This window comes from Pocillopora damicornis, chromosome 5 (genome assembly GCF_964200805.1).
Source record: "Pocillopora damicornis chromosome 5, jaPocDami1.2, whole genome shotgun sequence".
Taxonomy (NCBI): Eukaryota; Metazoa; Cnidaria; class Anthozoa; order Scleractinia; family Pocilloporidae; genus Pocillopora; species Pocillopora damicornis.
The window spans coordinates 6,321,106-6,344,245 of record NC_142674.1 but is presented as its reverse complement, the minus strand read 5'-3'; the positions used below and the strand labels follow the sequence as shown (position 1 = coordinate 6,344,245).

The following is a 23,140-nucleotide window of genomic DNA, read 5'->3' as shown; positions in this document are numbered from 1 at the left end:
GAGCGCGAAACTTGAGCGAACATGGCAAGTAAAATGGCGGCTCACTGTGTGCGCAAAGTACACGGGCTTTTTTATGTGGAAATTTAAGTGATTGTGAGGTTTTGCGAAACTTTTAGCTAGGTGACTATGTTTGGGCTATTTACGAAGCTTTCAGAATACGTTTGGGGAGCATCGGAGGATGAAAATGGCGACGCTTCCAAAACGGGAGCGCGGAATAAAACAGCTGATTACAACGGGAAGCTCAAAACAACTGAGCCGCAATTAAAAAAAGACCTCTTTGGTAAAGTGACCAGGCTGTATGATGGCTCTGGAGTGATAGATGAAGAGATTTATTTCACTTTTGATTGCATTATCGGTGGTGATCGACCAGAAGTTGGAATGGAAGTTCACGTCGAGGCGTCACGCGTGTCTGAAACTTCTGGCTGGAAAGCTACGCGTATGCAAGTTATGAAGGAATGGAATCTCGAGGACGCAAACAGCGCCTCTTCATCTTCTACAGAAACGTGTATTGGCGCAATAACAAAAATCGCTCATGATTCTGGGGTTGTAGATAATGAAATTCATTTCCCACTATCGTGTGTTAGATTTGGGTATACACCATTTCAAGGAGACATGGTGAAGTTGGACCTCGAGAAATCGTCAGATGGGCAAGACGAAGTCCAAGGGGTGATGCCACTCCGAGAGAAAAGTTTCAAAGGGACGGTAACATATGTGTCATCAGGGTTTGGTTACGTTGACGAAGAAGTCTTCTTTACAATTGGGGTTTGTCCGCGGGGGTTCAGGCCTCGTCGAGGGGATGTTGTTAAAGTGACAGCCATTGAATCACATCAACGTAATGCTGCATGGAGAGCCATTAAGGTGGAACCAAGACGTGCAACTCCAATGGTGTCAAGGTATTTTCAATTTCGGTTTTTTTTAAGGGCTTTGGGTATCAATTATTACAGTTGATCCTTTCTGAATACATATTTCTTTCCAACCGAGTTTGAGGCCAGTACGGTAAATTATAGGCTCAGATTCATGGCCCAAGTGTGAAATGCAAAGGCCATAAATTGGAGTAGAAAAATCAAGGCTCCATAGCTTGCCATATGGATGGAGATGATAAAGCATTTATAGTAATATACATGTGTGTTTATTATGTCTTGAGGTTGAAAAATTTTAATTCAAACAAATTGTCTGCATACAATTTATATGATGTTAGTTTGGAGAATTTGGGATTGGATCAACCAATAATCCCTTAATTGATATTTTTCTTTATTCTCATTACTTGTCTGCTTGATATTATACTGATTGTGTAAGGAGAAATTCTCTCTAGGTCACCAGTAGGACTTAAAGGGTTAAGCAGCCATTGTTACCTTTTACTGAGTCATAATGGCCTGTTTGTATTGATCTCTACTTGTATTGAGCAGTGATTTACTGTAAAGCAGAATCACTCAACTAAAACTAAAAATAGTATTCAAATATATTAAATCCATGTTTGTCTCCCAAAATTGATGGTAGTAGTGTGTTTGAGAGAGTTTTTGTACATTTAATGGTCAATTATGGCAAAAAAGGCATTTTTAATTTTTTTTGTAATACCCCTTTGCTGAGGAACCTGTAGTGGGTGACCACTTAACCCTTTACACCCTAACATCAGTATGCAATTTCCCCACACTGTTCTCTATACATTTCCTATGTTACCTATAAGGAGAATTTGTCCAACAATCAAGAGTGTCTTGGGTTCATGATTATTTCCTTAATTCTAATGACATGAATGTTTGACTTAGGATTGGTATTGTTGGGAGAAATTAGAAACTTGATCTCATTAGTAATTCTCCCTACTGTCTGTCATAAAATACGTATGATTTCAAATTGGAGAATTTAGTATTGGATCAACTTGTAGTCCCTTAATTGAGATTTCTTCTTTATTCTCCTCACTTGTCTGCTTGATTCTGTGTTGATATTGTAAGGAGAAGTTATGTCTTGGTCACTGATGGGAGTTAAAGGGTTAAGGGTTACTACAGGTTTGACTGTAATTTTGTGTTATCAACTGACTTGATAATATAAATTGACCTTCATGAAGTTTTTATGAAGCTGACATGTTGAGTGTTAGCTTTTTGTCAGCCTGAAGGGAAATTCAATCAAGAAACTGCCTATAAGTAAACTTTCAGTGGTGAGAGGGTAAGAGAATGCTACAATTGGCACTCAGAGGAATGATCCAAGTGGCTTTATCTTGCATTGTAGAATTTTTACTAATAATTATTTATTTTATCAACCAGTCCATCACCACATAGTCAAATGTTTATGGGTAATAGGATGGCTGAGCTTTTAAGAGACAAAGAAGGTCTAACAATTTCAGATCAACTTGATTTTGGAAGTGTTATGGTTGGAGAAACAAAGTTGTTACATGTGTGGATAAGGTAAGGATGGTTGAACAGGTGTCGTGAGCTTTGCACATTCACAAACTTCAATCCATGACTTTAATCATAGATGTCCACAATGTTTTGTAAGATCAAAGGCACCGTCTTCAAGGAAGTCTGGAGACATGCCTTTTGAGAAGATTATTAACCTTTATATTCCCAAGATCTCAATTCTAAGTATTCCTTACTATCTGCTGTGCAATTCTTCAGATGTTTGTCTGGAGAATTTGGTATTGTATCCACTAACAATCCCCCACTAGATATTTCTCTTTATTCCTATCACTTGTCTGCTTGATATTCAAGGCTTTCAATAATAGTGGGTTAGTGGCTGTCTGCTGCTATTGATAAAACCTTTCGATGCTGTCTGTTTAGCCTGCAAGCATTCTCCTTTGTTTGGGTTTCACCTTACAGCCCCTGTTCAGTTTTCTAAAAAATTTGCCCCCTTTATTCATTTATCTTGGAATCTTAATTTACCTATTAATTTATCTATTTTTCTTTTGTAACAGCAACAAGGGAGATAAAGTACAGACATTTCAGTCCTGTTCATCAATCAGAGATGATCCTCAGTTTTCTGTTCAATTGGCAGACAAAATTTGTTGCGAATCAGATGATAATGGCAGTCATCAGCAAAACAGATCTTTGTCCATTGATGAGATGTTACTTCACAGTTCTTTGTTGGCACCAGGCATGGAAATTAATCCTCAGCAGGCCAAGCAAGTTATTGTTGAGCTCAGGGCAAAGTAAGAGGATGTTTGTTTACTCACAATAATTAATCAAATAAGTATATTTTTCATTCTATGGTATTTTGAGCTGTTTTAAGGAATATGTTTTGATAGAATGAAGCCTGTAATTTTGTTTATCAGGGGTGAACAAATGTCAAAGATTGTATACAGGGAAGGGATGGTGTGGCAACCACCCCTCCTATTAGCCCAGGGTGGGTTTGTCTGTAATAAGTAGATTATACTGTCTTAGCTTCTTTTGTTCTTTTGTCAGAACCTTGGGAAGAGGTAATCACCTTTTTGTGTTCAACTTTGGTGGCTTTGAGATTGGGCGATATGTTGCTTGTAATGTGCAGGACCCTAATCAAGCTGTGCTGAAACCATCCGCTCCTTATCAGAGGTCTCACCAGAGAACTAAAGAGGCGTGGAAGAAGGTAGCCAACAGTAGCACTGGAGAAGAGTGGATAATACCAGGAGAAAAACCAATCAGGTACAATTGTTGCCTTCTTAAATAAGCCCCACGTTTAGTGCTGCTACATTTACCCTTGTTGTTACTTTTAAGGAAAAGCAAAATATTCTTGCCCAAGAAGCTATTACAGTACAATATTCCCAGAGACATTAGGAGATGCTTACTTGATGGTGAAGACCTGAGTTCTACTGTGACGGCATTAAGAGAGGTATAAGATTCTTTGATATATGTCATCACAAATCCTTTTACTCTTTTTGAATGTTTTACACCTTAACATCAGTATGCATATTCTCTATACTGCTCTCAATACATTTCTTTAGATGTTGACATGGAGAATTTGTTTAACAATCAAGAGCTTCTTTAGTTGGGGATTAGTTCTGTTATTCTTGTGACTTTTTTGTTTGATTCAGGGGTGATATTGTAAGGAGAAATTAGATACTAGTCACTTCTGAAAGGTCAAGAAATTAAGGCTCTTAAAAGCTACTCTATGCAGTCCATCTCCAAATTTTGCCAATCCATTTGACAGTTATAAAGGGGGTAGGTTTCCAAAGAAACTGTGGTGCTGTGTCGGTGGGAGAGTAAAGCAGGATAATTTACTATTAATTATCAACTAAGTTGATAATGTAAATTGGCTACTGTAAAGAGTTTCAAAGCTGACATTTCAAGTGTCAGGGTGAATGACAGCTTGACAGCTAGCCTGGTCACTTAAATGGTTTGTCCTTTTTTTTTTTTTCTTGTGGCAGCCAGTTAATTTGAAGAACTATGCTGCAAGGTTTTCAACACTTCTTTATGCTGAGGAGCTTCAAATGGAAATAGACATGAGGGAATTTGATATGGAAGGGGTAAGATAACCACTTGGACTATAATGCTGGTGAAGGGGGAGGGAAAGGGTTACGGAGAAGAACAATGATATATTGTCTTGTCTTCTGCTTAGGTGAACATGAATGTATGTGGTGAATTTCTCAGTCTCAATGTACCAGGGTTGGCTGAGGGCAGACCCTCCCTTCTGATTGGTGACAAGATTTTAGCATCACTTACAGGTAGACATATTTGTGATGCATTTGGCATTCTACAAAGTTTATTTATTAACATGCTACTTTAAAACTATTAGGAAGCCTTATGAAATACAGGAGGAGAAGTAAGTTGTGATGTTGTAACATGGTTAGGAGGTACATCTGTATTAGTTGGGGTGAAATGGTTATGGTCACTTTCTGCAACAAAGACTGGGTAAGGCTCTACAAAGAATTCAACTCACTCTTCTTATTAAATCATTATTTCTCTTATTTGACTAATGCCAATGACTAGTAATTACTGGATGGGGACAATGCAAAAACGCTAAAAGTAAATTCACGAATCATTTTGTAATTATACATTTTAAACAATCTGCAAAAGAAGACACTTCTCTCTGAGTTTGCCAAAGTTTGAGAACACTACACAGACAAGGGGCTTGGAAACTAGGTAGACTTTAAACTCAACAAGATAACCCAATATCTGCTGTAGATATTGGATTACCGTGTCAACTTTACTCGCCATTGTATGACTGTATGTTCTCAACCAATCAGAGTTTTCATAGTAATTAAGTATAATGGAAAATAATTACAGTTCCTCTTCATGCCAGGTGTTTCATCAGAGTCTCCTAAATATGAAGGATATATTCATGAGGTATTTTTTTGTGTATTTTGATTTGATAACTGAGCGTACATGTATTGTTTGCACTCAAAATCATGTTCTTCTGTTTATGTTGATGTTGATGTTTTTATTGTTATGAAACAAGCTATGCTATGTACCCACACTTAATATACAGGTTCATAAGGATGAAATTCTGGTTAAGTTTAATGAGGATTTCCACAACAGATTTGCCATGCAGAAGTGTGATGTGATGTTCTATTTTAACAGGTCAGCAATTTTTTTTCTTTGTTGAAATATAACATATTTACTCCTTATACCCTTATATCAGTATGCATATTCTCCATACTGTTCTCTATACGATTCCTAGGGTACTGACAAGGAGAATTTGTTGAACAATCAAGAGCTTCTTTAATTTGTGATCTTTTCTTTCATTCTCATGACCTTGTTGTTTGATTTAGCAGTGATACTGTAAGGAGGAATTAGATATTGGTCACTCTTAGGGAAAAAGGGTTAGTGGAACCCATTCCTATTGATATCTGTTCGGGAAATGCAACATGAAAAATAAGAGCCATTGTGCTTTTTACTTTTCTAAGGACCACTCTGAGAAGAGCTCACCGTGCAGTGGAATTTGCCGTATCTCTGGGTGAACAAGGTATTTTCTTGATAAATTAGAACGAAAAATACTTGTCTGTTTCTTTCCAGGCCTTTCGAATTTAGAAATTTCATGCGAGTATTAATTATAAGTTAGAATGCGGAGTGCAACTACGTCCTTCATACGGGATGCTACAAATGTAGTATCCCCGAGCGGTAGAGCTGAGTAACGAAATGTATTTGACAGGTATGCGGTCAACAACGTGGGCTTAAGCGCGCCAGGTTTAAAACTCAACGAAATTTGCGGAAAATAGGGACTGGCATGTAAAACCGAGACATTTTGTCGTCGTTGAAGGATTTTTTCTATTTTCAGTGTTTTGAAGGTGACAATTGAGGTTTGAAAATATTTAGGGGGTATACAAAGTTTATGGAGGTGGTTCTGTAAAAGTGAAGCGTCAAGGGAAACAGCGTCTAGAAGCAGCAGAACGGAAAATCAAACGTGCAAACGACTCAAAATCCGTTTTCCGCGCCGAAGCCTAGCGCAAGCGCAGACGTTATTCAGCTCTGCCTTCCCAGGCAGGGTTCCTCCTTCTCGTCTTCCCTCAGGTTTCTGTGGCATTCTCAACACAGACCCGTTTAAACTCCTGAGTGCAGAGAGGAACTGTGAAAGTGGTGTCTTATCTAAGAACACAGTAGAATTGACCCAATGAAGATTCAAAGCCGGACCTTGGGACCTGATCCTGGTTTTTGGAAACTTTGTTGATACTAATCCTGGGTTTACAGTGTTTAAACCTACTTTTTGTTCCTGTGTTTTAATCTGGATTAGTGTCGCTCACCAATATTCTAGAATGCAATAAATCTGCTGTTTCATATTTCTTTTTAATCATTTTTGAAGTTCAATTTCTGTCTTTTTCTTCTTTGACACAGTATTATTTCCAAGGAATTTGTCACCAAAGTTGCCAGTTTTGAATCTAATATTGCCCATCTCGTCACCAAAAGGACGAAACACTGACATTGAGAAAGGTATTTTTGAGCCCCAACGACAACTGATTTGATTCACCTAAGGCCGTCAGTTGCTTATCAGAAGTTACATCTTATTCTTCCGGGTACATGAGTGAACCTATGTATTTCTTTTTGATACTGCAGTTACAGTAGACTCTCTCTAAGAGCTGCCAATGAGAGAAGGCAGCCGACCGAAACCGTACGCTACTTTAGCCTTTATTTACGAAAGTGCTGTTCAAATATCGTACTCTTATTGAAATACCATTGATTTAATTTCCACAGCGCCCGTTTTCTTTTTTTTTAAGTCTAATTGAATGTATGATTTACCAATAACAATTTTATAGTTTTAGGATCGATTCCCTGGGATATTTTGACATTTTAAACCCTAAGAGTGACTAGCATCTAATTTCTCCTACAATATCACTTCTGAATCAAACATTAGGTCACGAGAATGAAGGAAATGATCACCAGCTTTTGATCATTAAACAGAAACTCCTTGTCAGCACCTTAGGAACTGTTTAAAGAACAGTATAAAGAATATACATAATGACTTTAGGGTGTAAAGGGTAAACTGGAAATTTCCCGGTCGTGCGTGTAATCTTTCGAAGCAATTTTGAGTCCATGACAACTTTGCCGCCTACGGTTTAGTATCTGTCTTCTCCGTCGTGCGTGTAATCTTTCGAAGCAATTTTGAGTCCATGACAACTTTGCCGCCTACGGTTTAGTATCTGTCTTCTCCTTTAAACTTATATACATCTAATACTGATTTTCAAGCAGATTCACCAGCAAGAACACAAAGTGAGTCTGCGAAGGAACTTAAACCGGCCGATTTCTTGTACAATCCTTCCCTTAATGAGCGTCAGATAGCAGCAGTTAGTCGTATTGTGAGTGGCCAGTGTCGTCCCACGCCATATCTACTGTTTGGACCTCCTGGCACCGGGAAAACGATTACCGTTGTGGAGGCCATCCTTCAGGTATAACCACGGTTTAATTTTATCATTAGGGGAAATGGTTCGAGGTCTAATTCTATGATATATTCGTCCTTATCGTCTCAGACGTCTAAAAAAGGAGAGGAAAAAAAGGAAAGGAAGATAAAAGAAAACTTTCGGGACTTTAAGGTTGATTAAAAAAGTGAAACACTTTCCAGAAGATAACGAAAACTTGACTGTCGTTACGACTTAATCATCATGATCGAGTTTATGGTAGTCAGCGGTCATTGTCAAAAATGCAGTGTCAGGTGGAGCGAACACAGCGGTCAAACGTCGGGCATGCGCAAGGGGCTCAATTTTGGCCGCCCACGCGCCAATTTCCCGCTTAAATTTCAAAGGAAAACATTGAGAAACAACAGCTGTCTCGCCAAATAAGGGAAAGACAATTGAAACTTGATACAAGTTTTGTGGTTGTTTGCAACTTGAGGGAAACAGCCTGAGAGCACGACCTAGTTTTAATAGCAAGGGCAACCAACAACGTTGGCACATGTGCAGACGTTTGACCGCTGTATTTAGCTAGCATCTTTGAGATCCTCCAGAAGTGTTGAGATCATCCAAGTGTTGATAACATCGTATGTCAGTGCGGTACGGTGTTCAACTGTAATTTATTTTTCTGCCTTCTGTTTTTTGTTCAGATTTTTCACAGAATCCCCTCCAGCCGCGTCCTAGTGTGTGCTCCGTCAAACAGTGCTTCTGATTTGATTGTAAGTAGCAAATTTGAAGCAAATTTCTGCTGTTGTCTCGGTTCTCTTCTTACAACTTTTCTTTGATCTTAAATGTTTATCTATACACTCAGTTATTAAATTCCTCACGAATACGCTGACTTCACGGAAGTGCCAAAAATGAGATTTTAACACAAAAACATTACTGCTAATCTACAATTTTAAGACACTAACTAAACCTCCTTTCCATGGGTGAGCTTTCTCACCTTATAAAACTATGGAGAAGTAACCACCTACAATAGCTGAGTGATAAAGAGCTTCTAAAGCCAATGTTTCGAGCGGTAGCTCTTCGCTCTGACGAAGGGTTAACGCTCCAAACGCCAGCTTTAGAAAACTCTTTACGGTGGCCAATTTACAATATCAACTCAGTTGATAAAACCAAATTACTTTGTTACACTCCCCACTGACGCAGCACCACAGTTTTTTTTAGAAACTTATCCCCGTTATGATTTTGTGTTGTTACTGTTACTGGGTAGGCTGTTCTAGGGGATCACGCCGCTATAGTATCAGCTTTTATCTTATCTTCGCAAAGGAGGAGCAACTTGTTTGTTCAAAGATACCCTCATTGTCACACCTTCCACTCCCAAGATTAAACCATAAATTCTCTGCACTGTCTCTCATACATACTTTTTATCGGTGTTTTGGAAATATGGCGCTAAATCACACAATATCCTTTGATGATATATATATTTTTTTCTCATCACCTCCTGCTTTAAAATGTGTCGTAAATGTGAGTAGAAATTCCCTCTTAGTTATTCTCGGTACTTAAGGGTTAACATGTGTTCAAGTTGATTTCTGTTATTTGCGTTGTAAGGCCGAACGCCTTCATATGAGCGGTTACATCCAAGCGGGAGACATGGTACGCCTCAATGCGGCCCAGAGAGTGCAGAATATCCCAGAAAGCATCAGTCCGTACTGTATTGACACAGATCAGTTGGAAATGGCGTCACGCTATCGTATTATAGTCAGCACATGCAGCACAGCTGGTCAGCTTTATTCCTTAGGATTGCGGCCTGGCCACATAACTCATGTATTCATTGATGAGGTTTGTAGGATTGATATGCGAGCCGTCTGAGTGTGTCTGTTTTTGGTGAGGTGAAGCTTTTATTCCTCTTTGTAGAGAGCAAACTTTCGATTTCTTTCTGGCTGATTTTATGCTGTCTTTCCTGGTTCAGACGTCGTTACGTTTAAGACCTCGATAAGATTCAGACGTTGTTACGTTAACGGCTTCGTGAAATTAAAGACGTCGTTGAGTCAATGGCAGCTTTCATCCATACTGTTTTCTGAATTTATCACAAATTTTAACAAGCGTCGGTCAAAGAAAGATTCTGAGTCCCCATGAGGAATCGAACCTCAGACCTTCGTATTCCGCGCTCCGATGCTCTACCACTGAGCCACAGAGACTCTACGATGAGCGAGGTCTATAACTAAGTTCATATGACACACGTCCTACATACTGCTTGGATCAGCAATGTCGTTAGCGTTATGAAATCGTTGTTGTTTCTCCAGGCAGGGCAAGCTACCGAACCAGAGTGTCTTGTTGCTCTTGGTCTGGCTGCAGGAGAAGATGGTCAGGTTTGTTGTGAAATCAGTTCAAGTGTGAGAGGATTTCAACTTCTAGGGGAAGGTTTCAATAGGGAAGGGAAGAGGCAACTTATCAGGCGAAAATAAGGAATGTGTGAATTGGGTCCCAGAAAAAAAAAAGTCTATTGATCTTCAGGGTCTTGGAGCGTAAAAAGAGAAGGAATTAAATCCTCCGCCACCCCTCCACCCTCAGTTGGAGTACAAGTCTCTTAAAAGCCCTTCCCCGGTTATTTTGTCTCTCTATTTTATCTTTCGTCGGCAGCCATTTATACTCATTGCTGGATGCTAAGATCAGGTTTGTGAAAGCAGACACGCAAAGGAGGGTTCAAAATATGAGTTTGATGATATAGCAACGCGAAAAAGAGGCAGAGGTACACCAAAAAGGAAATAAGGTTCGCTACAGATGGAGACGATCAAATCGTATAGCAAACAGCAAAGTGTGCCTCCTTTACCCTTGTTTTAAAAGTCCGTTGATTCAGATCTCAGAAAAAAAAGCCAATTTTTTTTTAAAATTCTAGATTATTTTGGCCGGTGATCCTTTCCAACTCGGCCCAGTTCTCCAATCTCGTGTGGCAGCCGCATACGGACTGAACATCTCTCTACTGGAGCGTTTAATGAACAGACCACTGTACTGCCGAGACGAAGACAAGTTTGTGGACCACGGATGCTATGATCCTCTTTTAGTGACAAAACTTGTGAATAATTACCGATCACACCCTGCTGTGCTGAAACTGCCCTCGGCGGTGTTTTATCATGATGAGCTGCAGCCATGTGCTGATGTGAACATGAGGGAAAGTTTGAATCACTGGGAAAAGCTGCCACGCAAAGGATTTCCGGTGCTCTTTCATGGGCTCAAGGTAAGCAGAGTGTTTATCAAGTTTTGAGTTCTTGAAACAAGGACGAAATTTGCGATCCAATTATTAAGACCTGTTAAAATGTGTGGGAAAGAAAATAAATCCTTGAAAAAAAAAAAAGTAAGGGGAAAATTGCAAGATAAGATTTGGCTACCTTGGCCAAGACATGATCTTATTGCGATGAGAGAATTTTCTATGTAAAGGCAAGCTCTCCAAAACCGCGTTACTTTGTTGGGATCATGTATCACTCATATTCGGGTGTCTAAAAATTAAAAAAGTAATGGCCAAGAAAAGATCTTGAAGAAGTTTTGCATACGAACTTGCGAACCCTGGTTAAAGTTTATTTTGTTAGCTCTCGCAGTTACACATAGAACTTTTGTGCGATAAACATCTGGGATCAATATCAGTATCTGGGCAACTGCCCACTTACCCCTCCCCTAACCCAACATTAACCCTAACTTGTTATCAGTTGACTGTTGTTGAGTTAGGGGAGGGGTAGGTGGGCAGTTGCCCAGATACTGATATTGATCCAACATCCTTACAAAAAAAAAAATAGAATTTGAACCATTGGTGCCGTTTTGAAATGCCCGTTTCAGAACAGATAAGAGAGAAAAATTACGAACTAGTTAAGCGATGCACATGCTATCTGATGTTTTTCATAACTATAAAAGTTAAGAAACGATTTGAAGTGGTAAGGATTAGCTATACCGAGAGCATCTTGTTAGTTTGCCAACAAATTTTTTAAAATTTTTATCAACTGTTTTGCCTATGAATTTTTTTAAGGGGGAAGATCTTCGTGAGGGCAACAGTCCATCATGGTTCAACCCTGTGGAAGCAGTTCAAGTTGTGAAATATTTACAGTCTCTAAGGTCCGACAACAACTTCCCTCTTAAACTCACAGATATTGGTGTAATCACACCTTACAGAAAACAGGTTCGTGCGGTGAACCCCTAAATCTATTCCTGAGTGAGTGAGATCACCACAAGGGAAGTTACAGGGAAACATTGTGTAAAGAGATCCTGCAATATGCCTCGTTATAATTAAGTGAAGGACGGCGAGCGTGAGTGTGCTTGCAAATGTTGCGGATAATGTGAGGATTAGCAGTGCCGAAATGCTGAAAGCATCTTGAATAGAGATGGGGTCAGATTGCCCAACAATTTTTATGCTACATGTATCAACGAGTGTTCCTTGTTAGATATCGGTATTAGCATTTATTTTTTAAGCTCGATCCACACGGGTCTTTATTTTATGTGACTTTTCTTTATCGTGCCATTAAGGTTGAAAAGCTTCGTCTCTTGCTCGATCGCTTGGGATTAGGTGAAGTAAAAGTTGGATCCGTAGAGGAATTTCAGGGACAGGAAAGGCTCGCCATCGTCATTTCAACGGTACGACGCAAGAGCTACTCTCTTCCAAAACTCATTTTTAGCATAAATGGCTGAAGTTGTTACTAAAATCTTTTTAACTAATAAGTTCTAAAACTGTTAGTTTTCCTCTCGTTTCCTAGCCACTGTAAATCAATAGTAACGTTGGGTGCCAAGTTGTTCTCAAGGGAGTGATGCGTCCAACTTCAGTGAAGCCAGATTATTTCTGCCTCCAAAGAAAGTCAAACCATTAGCTTCTCACCGTCGCTAAGTCCTTTCACTCCCAGAAATAACCAATAAATCCGGTTTTTATTCTGGTGTGGTGCCATATGGAGAGGGGCAAATAAACGTAAATGGAGAAAAATGAACTTCACGTTAACAGCAGAGAACGGTCTTATGTGATCCTGATCGACTATGATTGGTTGCAGGTTCGCTCTAACGAGTCAATGGTCGGTGTTGATGTACGTCACAGCGTCGGCTTTCTGAGTAATCCCAAGAGGTTTAACGTGGCTATCACCCGTGCCCAGGCTCTGCTTGTTGTTGTTGGAAATCCTTATGTACTTTGCCAGGTTAGAAGTGTCTGTGAGAATCTAATAAACTTTTGGTTAAAGTTCAGGCTTTGTTGTTTTTGCCGCCATTTGTAACTAACTCCCTTTATTCAATACAAGACTGAATTGCTTGCAATACTCCACTGAAAATTCCTCTGAATGTATCCTAACGCGAGTTAATGTTTATTAAGGTATTTCTGTCATGTAACACCGGGAATCATTTTGGTTTGCAGGATCCTTACTGGTGCTGCCTTATTCAGTACTGTGTCATGAATGATGCTTATGTTGGTTGTGATCTACCATCCCTTGAACAACAATTTCTAACGGTGACCAGTTTTCTTAGCCTTAAACATGTTGAGAAATACATTGAATTTTCACTAGTTTTATCACCTAGATCCTCGTTGAGGTCTGGTTAACTCTTTTAAAATTCAAACGATTTCTGAATATAGCTGCATATAATCATCGTTAGTGTGACTTTTGTTAAAAAATCCATTTACGAAAAAAGAGGCCAGATTCCAAACTCCGTAGAAAAAATGTATTAAACTTGTTGAATGAACCTCAACATTTGGTTAAAATGAAAACTCAAAAACTTCTTAAAATTCCAAATAAAGGAGTTACAAATTTACGCGAACGAAAGCTCTAAAACAACTAAAACTCCGCGAAAATAAACTGAAAGTGCGTGAAAAATGCCCACGTCAGTTTTCAATTGTCAAGGTTAGAGTTCGTTGACGTGATTGGCTAATTTTGTGTTCACGCGCGGTGCGCGTGAATGCAAAAGGAATACGAAGCGGGGAGAGGAAGAGATTTTCTACAACTTTGTTCACCATTTTCGTCACCTTTTATGCGTTAAAGAAAACTTGGCTGCTCCTTTTTTTAAGCATTTTGTGAATCTTTTGACTTTCGTGAGAGTTTTGAGCTGTTATAAACTTTTTCAACTGATGCCTCTCGGGACATGATTTTAATATTTCTTGTACTTATGTAAGGTGACATTGCTCGTGTATTTCGTGACAGGAGGAATTCCACGCCGCCGCAAAGCTACTCAACAGAACGTTGGCAGCAAATGAGAAATCGCCGGAAAATGCAAATAGTGCCAGGCCACAAGAGCTTATGGAAAGCAGTTTATCAGAGAAAGAAACCAATGTAACAATGCTTCAGTGTTCTGACGCTTTTGCAAACTTCGCAAACACACAAGCCAATAGTAGGAAGGAAAAAGGGGAAGATTCTTCAGACTTTCTTAGCACTTCGTTTAGTCGAGAATCTACGAAACAACCTCACAACGCTTGTGGTACGTCTCCACTTCAACGTACAAGTCAGACGCCCACTAAAGAGAATAATTCTACAAAATCGGCTCATGATGAAGCTGGTCTATATATGAGGCCAGTAGGAGTGGAACACGAGGTGCTTACCAATACAGGAATGGCACCAGAATTTTTGACCAAGGAGCAAGATTTGGAGGATGACCTTGAAGAATTTGTGCTTCAACCCCGAAATAACAAACAATAATCTAAAAAAGGCTGAATACTTTTGAACTTCCTCCTTGACAATAAAAATATTATTTTACAGAACAGCATTTCTTTTCCTGCTTTCATTTTCAGATGTTTCCAATCCCGTATCGATGTCATTTTTAGGGCTTGTAGTCTGTGAGACTGTCATGTTGTCATTTTCAGCCGTTTGCAAGCCCGTCTCGACGACATCATTAGTTGTCTTCGAGTCATCCTTGATCTCATTTTCAGTTCTGGTCGAATCCATGTTGGTGTCCATGTTGGTGTCATCTTCAACCGTCGCCAAGGCTGACTCGGCATCATGTTCAGTTATCGTCGAATCATTCCTGCTTTCATTTTCAGATGTTTCCAATCCCGTATCGATGTCATTTTTAGGGCTTGTAGTCTGTGAGACTGTCATGTTGTCATTTTCAGCCGTTTGCAAGCCCGTCTCGACGGCATCATCAGTTGTCTCCGAGTCATCCTTGATCTCATTTTCAGTTCTGGTCGAATCCATGTTGGTTTCCATGTTGGTGTCATCTTCAACCGTCGCCAAGGCTGACTCGGCATCATGTTCAGTTATCGTCGAATCATTCCTGCTTTCATTTTCAGATGTTTCCAATCCCGTATCGATGTCATTTTTAGGGCTTGTAGTCTGTGAGACTGTCATGTTGTCATTTTCAGCCGTTTGCAAGCCCGTCTCGACGGCATCATCAGTTGTCTTCGAGTCATCCTTGATCTCATTTTCAGTTCTGGTCGAATCCACCTTGCTGTAGTTTTCAGTTGCCTTTATGACGGACTTGGAGTTATTTCCAGTTGTTATCGAATCTTCCTTGGTTCCATTTTCTTTGGTTTTCGAGTCGATGTCGATGTCATAAGCACTCTTTTTGGTGTCATTATGGATGGTCACTGAGACCGTGTTTGTGTCATCTACAGCTGTTTCGACGGCATCATCAGTTGTCTTCGAATCATCCTTGATCTCATTTTCAGTTCTGGTCGAATCCACCTTGTTGTAGTTTTCAGTTGTCTTTATGAGTGACTTGGAGTCCATTACGTTATCACTTTCATTTGTCATTGAGTCCTTCCTTATTTCAGCCACCATTGTCATCGAGCTAGCCCTAAGGTTCTTTCGATGTTCCATTTCTCGATGCAACTGTCGCGCCATTTCCACATCCGTATCGATTTTAGTCGGCTTCAAGGCAATTTTAAAGTCATTTTCAGTTGTCCTCGAGGTTCCTTGTTTGGAACAACACAAGCAACTCGCTTCTTCAACCTCTTCCTCTTCGACTCCCATTTTTGTATGGATCTCTATGATGAGTGCTCGCCGAAGTCTTTCCTCGCTGGTCATTTCCCTGGGAGCGCATTTCCTACAAATATCGAATGCACACCATCAAAGATGTTAGGTGAACAATCTGATCAAAGGAAAATGTTCAGTCATATTTACTGTTTTGTTTTGCTCTTAAGTAATATTACTGTGTTATTATTGGTTTGGAGCTCGGAACGCGGATACCGTAGCTCCTGAGAAAGAGCATATGGTATCAAATCAACCCTGTTACTCCCAAGATTCCTTGCTGTCTGCCGTGCAATTCTTATGATGATAGTTCAGAGAATTGGTATTGGATCAGCTGATAACCCCCTTAGCTTTTTCTTCATTGTCACCACTTGTCTACTCGATATTGTATTGATATTTTGTGGGGGAAATTTTGTTTTAGTCAGTGGGAATGAAATGGTTCTGGTCCTAACGCCATGACAGCCATTATCCATTTTTTTATGGTCTGCACAGCGACATGAAAATTGAATTACGTACTGTCAACTTTCCAAAGAAATATGATACCAAGATGAGTCCATTTTTTGGTTAAAATAATTTTTTTTATAAGCTTTTAAATGTTTTGAAATGGGTGGGAAAGTTGTCATCAACCACCTGAAACATATCAGGTGGTTGATGATAGACGCTCTTGCATAAATGAGTGAGATTTCTGTTTACTTATACCGCACAGAAACTAAATCCTAAGTTGTAATTGATATTTGTAAACTACCTACCCCCATAAGCAAACAGCTACAACATTTATCAGCACAACACAGCCTGCAATGCTCGCTATCATAACTCCAATGTTTGATTTGTTTTCTCTCCATTTGGTCGGTTTTTTTGATTTTTCTTCAGAAGGTTCTTGTATTTCTTGTATTGGATCCTTTGATCTCAGTGCTGGAATGACGGAAGAAAAGGGAATTTCATTGCGTAGGGTGTGTTCGGCATTTTGTAATAGCGACACATTTTGTAACAACAGTTGTGGCTTTTTGTAATAAGTTACGCATTTTGTAATACATGTACGCATGGCAGTATTTTGTAATAACGGCGTGCTACGCATTTGTAATAGAGGCTGCCGTATTTTGCTATAATCGTCGGTCTACGCAATTTGTAACAGCATCCTGCAGCAAATTAAGTTTTTTTCTCGAGTCTTGCAAAAAAGTATTGTCCTACAGATTGGGTATTTGCAGTTTTCCTCCTCTGAATAATGATTTTTCAAGCATCAATTTTAGAGCCCTAAAGAAGAAAGGGTTACATTACTTAAACAGCTACTTCAACTCAATGACAAGTTCCAGGAAACATTTCCGCAGCGATATCTCGGAAGAACAAGGAGCGATATTCGACGATAATCGTTTGCATTACTTTTGGACATTACTATAAGTTTTTGCGACAAAATTGAGATTATTACAATTTGCGTCAATATGTTACAACTGAATTGAGCAGACCGACGATTATTACAAAATGCTGTTGTAACGTTTATTACAGATTATGTAACAAAATACGTAGCTCATTCTCATTGCAAAACGCTGAAACACCTTTTAAAAAATTGGCAAATTATTACAAAATGCCACCACCGTCATCACAAATTGCGTAGGTTGTTACAAATGCGTCGTCATTAGAAAATGCCGCACAACAAGGTGTCTGTATAAGCCTTTCAAACCCGAATTTGTTTAACCCTTTAACTCCTATGAGTGACCAAGACAGAATTTCTCCTTACAATACCGATACAATATCAACCAGATAAGTGATGAGAATAAAGAAAAATATATATTTGAGAATAATTAGTTGATCTAATACTAAATCTCTGAAGTAACACCATGAGAATTGTGTGGTTGAGAGTAAGGAGAATGACAAAATTTGATCTGGGAGTTAAAGGATGGTAGAGGGGAGAGCGGGTGATTTTTTCTTGTTGTATTTGAATGCTTTTAAACTACATGATGTTTTGATGATTGCCTTCAGAATGAGTTGTATGCGTTACGGCAAGGGCTACGTCATTGTCTTGAGCGTGGGTAGGAAGAAGTGAGATCAATATCAGTATCTGGGTATCTGCCCACCTACCCCTCCCCTAACCCAACAAAAGTTAGTTGATAACAAGTTAGGGTGAATGTTGGGATAGGGGAGGGGTAAGTGGGCAGTTGCCCAGATACTGATATTGATCCAAGAAGTGTTGATGGGTGGGAAAAGAAGAGAAATATAGAAAAATTCCCATTTTTCTCAAGATGGCGGATTTTCCCACGCGCAGCAGAAACCGTGCTCCCCTTACGCTTTAAGATGTGCAGGGATACTTCCGTTGGAAAAAAAATATGACTTTACTAGTGGCTGACTTGTTCGTTACATCAGATTTACTTACGAAGGCACTTTTTAGTTGAGTGTCTTTTAAAACCTTCGCTACAGGAGCAATAGTACTGAGCCGGTGCCGGCAACCATTTGGTGAGGTATATTTGGTAACAGACTTCAAGTTGGTCGTCACAATCAACTTCAAAATATCGGCAAGCATCCATTCCTACGTGGATGATATCATTGGTTAGAAATAATGGATTATAACTTAATATTTATTGATGAATGTCGTTCTTACGGCAGCTGAGCCTCAGATACACAGGCCTACCTTTCACCCGTACATTTTGATACTCAAAAGTCTTCCTAAGCTTTGAAATCTGAACTGTTACTCTTCTGTTATTTGTGTCTGCTACAGTGAAATTGAATCGTGCCACTATTTTTCCAGTATGAAAATTTCCCGGTGGAACCTCGACCAACACAGTTTTCCCAATAGTGAGCTCGCTCCATTTTGGTATTTTATCCAAGTAGATCGTATTTACAAGTGACGGGAACTTGAATGTGGCTGAATCTCTTCTGGAGTCCGATTTGAAATGTACTTCCCCCATCGCAGAAACGAGGCTGTAACCCACGATTTGACCTCGTTCCCATGTTGGCGGCGTCTTGTCATGGAATAAACCAAACGCAGAAACAATCTTGGAGTTGTTAACTGTAAGCAAATGTTTATGGGTTGAGTTCGGTTACTATGTAGATTTCTTTCTTTTTTATGTATCTTGTAACGTGGAAAGTCAGTGCAGCAATCCCTAGTTATGACTCCGAGAAGTAAATTCAACTCACCTCATACCTCTTACTTACCTCGTTTTCTCGGTCCGCACAGCAAGTTACGGACCGAGTTTCTTTGCTCGGATTTATGGCCCGCGCTTCGTGCTTGGGCCATGAACCCCAGCTGGAAAAGGAGGATCTCTGCCTTGGAAATTAGGTCAGTAAGATATTTGTTGCATCTCTGGGTTCAAGTAGAGGGGAAGGATTTCAATTAAACAAACTTTTGAGTTTAGCAAGCCTCACAGTGAAATAAGGCCCGCTTGATTCACCAGTCATAGCGTACCTTCTAACTGAGAGATAAAATGAAGTATGTTACTGAGACAACAGAAATTTGTCAGCAAGAATGTGTGATCTTGATGTAACGCAACTACTCTTCACTAATAAGCAAGGAATTTATGACAGCCAGAAGAGAGACGAACTAGTCAAATCTTTGGAGGGAAAAGCCAAACAAGATCGAGCACGCGCTTTGTTCGAAGGAAACCTCGACGCGAAATCAAGAATGAAACCTTCAATTTTCGCTCTCATTTGATAATCAATTGATGTCACAATGAGTAGAGCAACATATTCAACTTACATGGTTGTATCTTGTCGTCGACGTTGAAACAAAAGGTGCAACAGAATATCCAGATTATCAAAAAAAATGTGCACAACTTCGATGTGTACATCTTCAGCCTATTGGCTTCATGTATTACGTACGTCATAAGGCTGATGAATTGAATTAGAACCAGACAGTAAATGCGAGTTAATTAAAATTGATGAGGCAATTGATTCTAATCGTCCCAAGTTATGCAGTAAATAACATTGGCGGAGGTATTTACTGCTTAACTTGCACTTATTGCAATAAGTTATACATTAGTGAAACAGGAAGACGATTAGACGACCGATTCCGAGAACACCTTCGCGACCTGGAAAGAAATGACAAGGACGCATCCAAACCAGTCGCTAAACACTTTAATCTCCCTAATCATTCTAAACAGCGTACAGCAGTTTGCGACTTTTCCATACATCTAGGCAGTTCGGAAAGCCGCAAAACACTAGAGCAAAAATTTATCTTCCAAGTCAGCCCCCTTTAAAGGGCATGTAAACCCAAAAATACATGTTTTTCTTATACTATGTAAAAAGTGGCGTAGAAAACGAATTTGAAATTAGTTTTGTCCAATTCGACTTATTTTAGGAGAAAATCGGCATTTTCAACTGAAATTCCATTTCCGGTAAAAACAATAGCGAGAAGTCGTGACGTAAGCGGTGGAACCAAAATATTGCGCAACACATATTCCCCAGTAGAACTGGTGTGGGAGTTCGTGTAAGTAGCGGTAGTTCGGAAGATGTTTTTTCAGAAGATAGCGACTCGAATGCCTTAAGCTTAGTACATGACAGCGCTGGGGATAATCCAGAATCTTCAGGAGAGTCTGGGCCACGTCCTTAACAATATGAGCCGCGTAGGGTTCACCGAAGCGATCCGCACGAAGACAGTACAGAACATGTCGACAGCGATGCGACCGTCTCGGAAACTCAGACTGGTATTTAATTTACTTTGTGATCTATTTGTATTTAACATGAAAATGCAATAAAGCGAGGGTACAATCTAAAGGAATGCAACAGAATTTTTTTAAACTTGAGCTTCTGAGAGTGTTTTATATAAAATTATCAAAGGTGCGAGTGTGGAACTTGTCAACCAATGCCGACAACTCATGAAAGTGTTTGTTGTACGGAAATCGGGCAATTGTAACAAAATGGCCTGAAACCCAGATAAGTTGTATCACTGGGCATCCAGGTTTTCATTCAATTTGCCTCGATTTCTGGGTGCTGGAGACGGCCAAGTACGCTTACAGGCAGCAGCAAAGCACAGATAATCACACCGGAAACGACTGAGCTAAATATTTTCTGTTTCATCTGTTTTGTTACATTTTGAGATCGATTTACTTGAGTTGTTTCTGCCATTGATTTAATAATACAGTACTAGAGCTGGTTGTTTTTCGCTTCTTTCCTGGCAGGAAATTTCGCTAAATTGCCTACAGATAGCTTGTTTGTTGGTGTTGGGGATATCTCGGCAAACACTTTAGGGTCGCTGTGCTATCTTGTGCGGTAAACAATATCCTTCATCTCAGAAGCATTTCCATCGATAAACAAGTTGTATCATGTACATTTCCTTGTGTGGCCTTCATAATTATCCAACCCTGTTTGTGTTTGCTTCGATTTGAAATATTGAAAAGATAGTTTTGCAAGCTGAAATCAGGATCTTTTAAGTTGTACTCAAAATGATGAATATTGTCCTACTGACCTTTGAATGTATTTTCACTGCTGTGAAAACCGCGACACAAATTCTTCTGCTGTTTCTCTGCAGGGTTTCTCAAAGGAAGCACTAAGTGGGGCTGGCATGGATTTTCTTATAGAACATAAGGGTTGATTATGGGATCCTGTATAGAATTCTTTGTATAGAACCGACAAAATTCCAGATCACGTTATTACACACCGATATCAACGAATTCTCTTTCTTTGATACGTGTTTCGAATTCAGGCAAAGGTTCAGACATGTTAGTGTCTTTTACGGGCTCAGCGCTGGCTCCCAAACAACTGGCTTCCTCATAATCTTTCATTAAATGAGAAAAAAGATGTTTTTAGAGAACCATTAAAGCTATTGTTGTTTAATTAACGAAACGTTCTCATGTAAATCGATTTTGTACTTTCTCTGTTGACCTCTAACTTTTGAAGAGCTCAACTTCTTTCTCAGTTTGGTCAGCCACTTCCGAATCCTCGCCGTCTGCCGACTGTATGGGTTGTTTTTTCGTCTTCCGAATAATTTGCTTCTGGTGAGGCCTGAATCGTCGGTACAGCACCAGGAAGAAAAATGACTGCTACAAATGGCTCGACGAAATCGGCTATTTTCACTTGAACAAATTTCACAAATTGTCGCTTCAAATTTGCGTCATTTGGAAATATTTGCATTGTATGCCCAGTTTTGTTTGAATCAGTACAAAACTGGACGGCACAACGCTTCACCATTACGAAAAAATTGATTATATTGAAGTAAACTGTAAGTAAAAAAATCATGACGAGACCAGCAAACAACGGCTGTAGAAAAGACTCCTTCGTGCCTCACGCGATTATAAAACGAGACTTTGAAGGGTCCACCCGTGACGTCACAGGAAAGATGGCGCCATTCAAGATGGCGAATGTTTCGAATTTGGAAGAGCTTTTACAAAGTGAAAATGGACTTTTGAGAATAAACGAATGGTACCTTTGGTGTACTTGATATATTTACTAGACATCTATGTGAAAAGAAAATGAACGTTTTTTGGGTTTACATGCCCTTTAAATCCTCACGAAATCAACGAGCGCTTTTCATTCAACTAATTTATTCCTGTTTTCTCGTCACCATATTCCCACCAATAGCGTAGCTCCACTTTCTGCATATAAACCCACACATAACTCACAATTCCTTCAATCGCTTCGACAAAGGACTGACGCTCGAAACGTCGGCTTTTTTTCCCTTTGCGGTGGCCAATTTACGTTTCCAACTCAGTTGTTAACACTAAATTACATGCTATACTCTCCTACCGACGCAGCACCACAGTTTCTTTAGGAAATAGCTGCGTTATACATGATAAAACTATTCTTCAGTCTATTTGTTCTGCAAAAAGGTACGTTAATTACACCAATTAATTGAATTTGTGAATAGAAATCGCTCTTGCGCACTTTCCATGGAATAAACTCTATTTAGTTGGTGGTAAAATAACTTTGATTCTTTCCGTCGTTTATGACAACATTAAGCTTGACGAGTCCAGTTTTCCACGTTATCGAAGAAAGAGGGAGAAATGGGGATGAATTTATTTCTTTATTAAGAGAGAAGAGTACTTCTAAAAGATTTTGTGTTCATGAGGTCACTTGAGAACTGAGAGGGAATAAAGGAAACGAAAATAAGGATTTTTGAAAACAAATTTTCAAAATGACTCCAAGGAGAATACAAGAGTGTAGTTCCATTCGCACGGGCGTTCCCTAGATTTTTTTTAACCCTTCAACTCCCATGAGTGACCAAGACAGAATTTCTCCTTACAATATCAATACAATATCAAGCAGACAAGTGACGAGAATACATAGAGTTATCAATTAGGGGATAATGAGTTGATTCAATACCAAATTCTCCAAACTAACATCACAAGAACTGTATGGCAGACAGTAAGGAGAATTACTAATGAGATCTTGGGAGTTAAAGGGTTAACCATTCATTGGTTTTAAAAAATAGGAAAACGTAAACTTAAGATCTAATTTTCACCCTTTTTCGGCGGGGGGTATGGGTGGGGTTTTGAGTGACTGCCTTTCTTCCGTCGCTTCTAACAAAAGAGTATAGGTAAACAGTGGAGTCGATTTATCAAGCAACAGATTTCTAGTAATA

At 39.4% G+C, this 23,140-nt stretch overlaps 2 protein-coding genes and 1 long non-coding RNA gene across 5 annotated transcripts; 2 read left to right on the top strand and 1 right to left on the bottom strand.

Annotated features, from left to right (window-relative positions):
* Positions 1-14: 14 nt before the first annotated feature.
* LOC113682970 (RNA helicase Mov10l1) lies at positions 15-14,429 on the top strand. Of its 3 annotated transcripts, none has more exons than XM_089207972.1 (21): positions 15-893; positions 2,256-2,396; positions 2,903-3,136; positions 3,390-3,605; positions 3,678-3,792; positions 4,328-4,426; positions 4,519-4,624; positions 5,203-5,246; positions 5,389-5,480; positions 5,807-5,865; positions 6,732-6,827; positions 7,584-7,780; positions 8,431-8,499; positions 9,332-9,562; positions 10,027-10,092; positions 10,620-10,958; positions 11,739-11,888; positions 12,233-12,340; positions 12,745-12,885; positions 13,098-13,190; positions 13,876-14,429. In XM_089207972.1, the coding sequence occupies exons 1-21, from the start codon at positions 127-129 to the stop codon at positions 14,365-14,367; spliced, it is 3,855 nt and encodes a 1,284-aa protein (XP_089064098.1). In that variant the 5' UTR covers positions 15-126; the 3' UTR covers positions 14,368-14,429. The 3 variants fall into 3 exon arrangements, with proteins under 3 accessions (XP_089064098.1, XP_027055966.2, XP_089064099.1); XM_027200165.2 differs by having other exon boundaries at positions 7,581-7,780; XM_089207973.1 differs by lacking the exons at positions 13,098-13,190; positions 13,876-14,429 and having other exon boundaries at positions 7,581-7,780; positions 12,460-12,929.
* On the bottom strand, positions 14,422-19,424 carry LOC149044863 (uncharacterized). The gene is made up of 4 exons (XM_089207974.1): positions 18,257-19,424; positions 18,002-18,154; positions 16,386-16,548; positions 14,422-15,712 (listed from the first exon to the last, which is right to left on the bottom strand). Exons 1-4 carry the CDS (start codon positions 18,531-18,533, stop codon positions 14,422-14,424), a joined length of 1,884 nt encoding a protein of 627 aa, XP_089064100.1. The 5' UTR covers positions 18,534-19,424.
* Positions 19,425-20,029: 605 nt separating this feature from the next.
* LOC149044862 (uncharacterized) lies at positions 20,030-21,405 on the top strand. Its single transcript, XR_016187046.1, has 2 exons — positions 20,030-20,267; positions 21,092-21,405. It is a non-coding gene; the product is annotated as an uncharacterized LOC149044862 (long non-coding RNA).
* Positions 21,406-23,140: the final 1,735 nt, after the last annotated feature.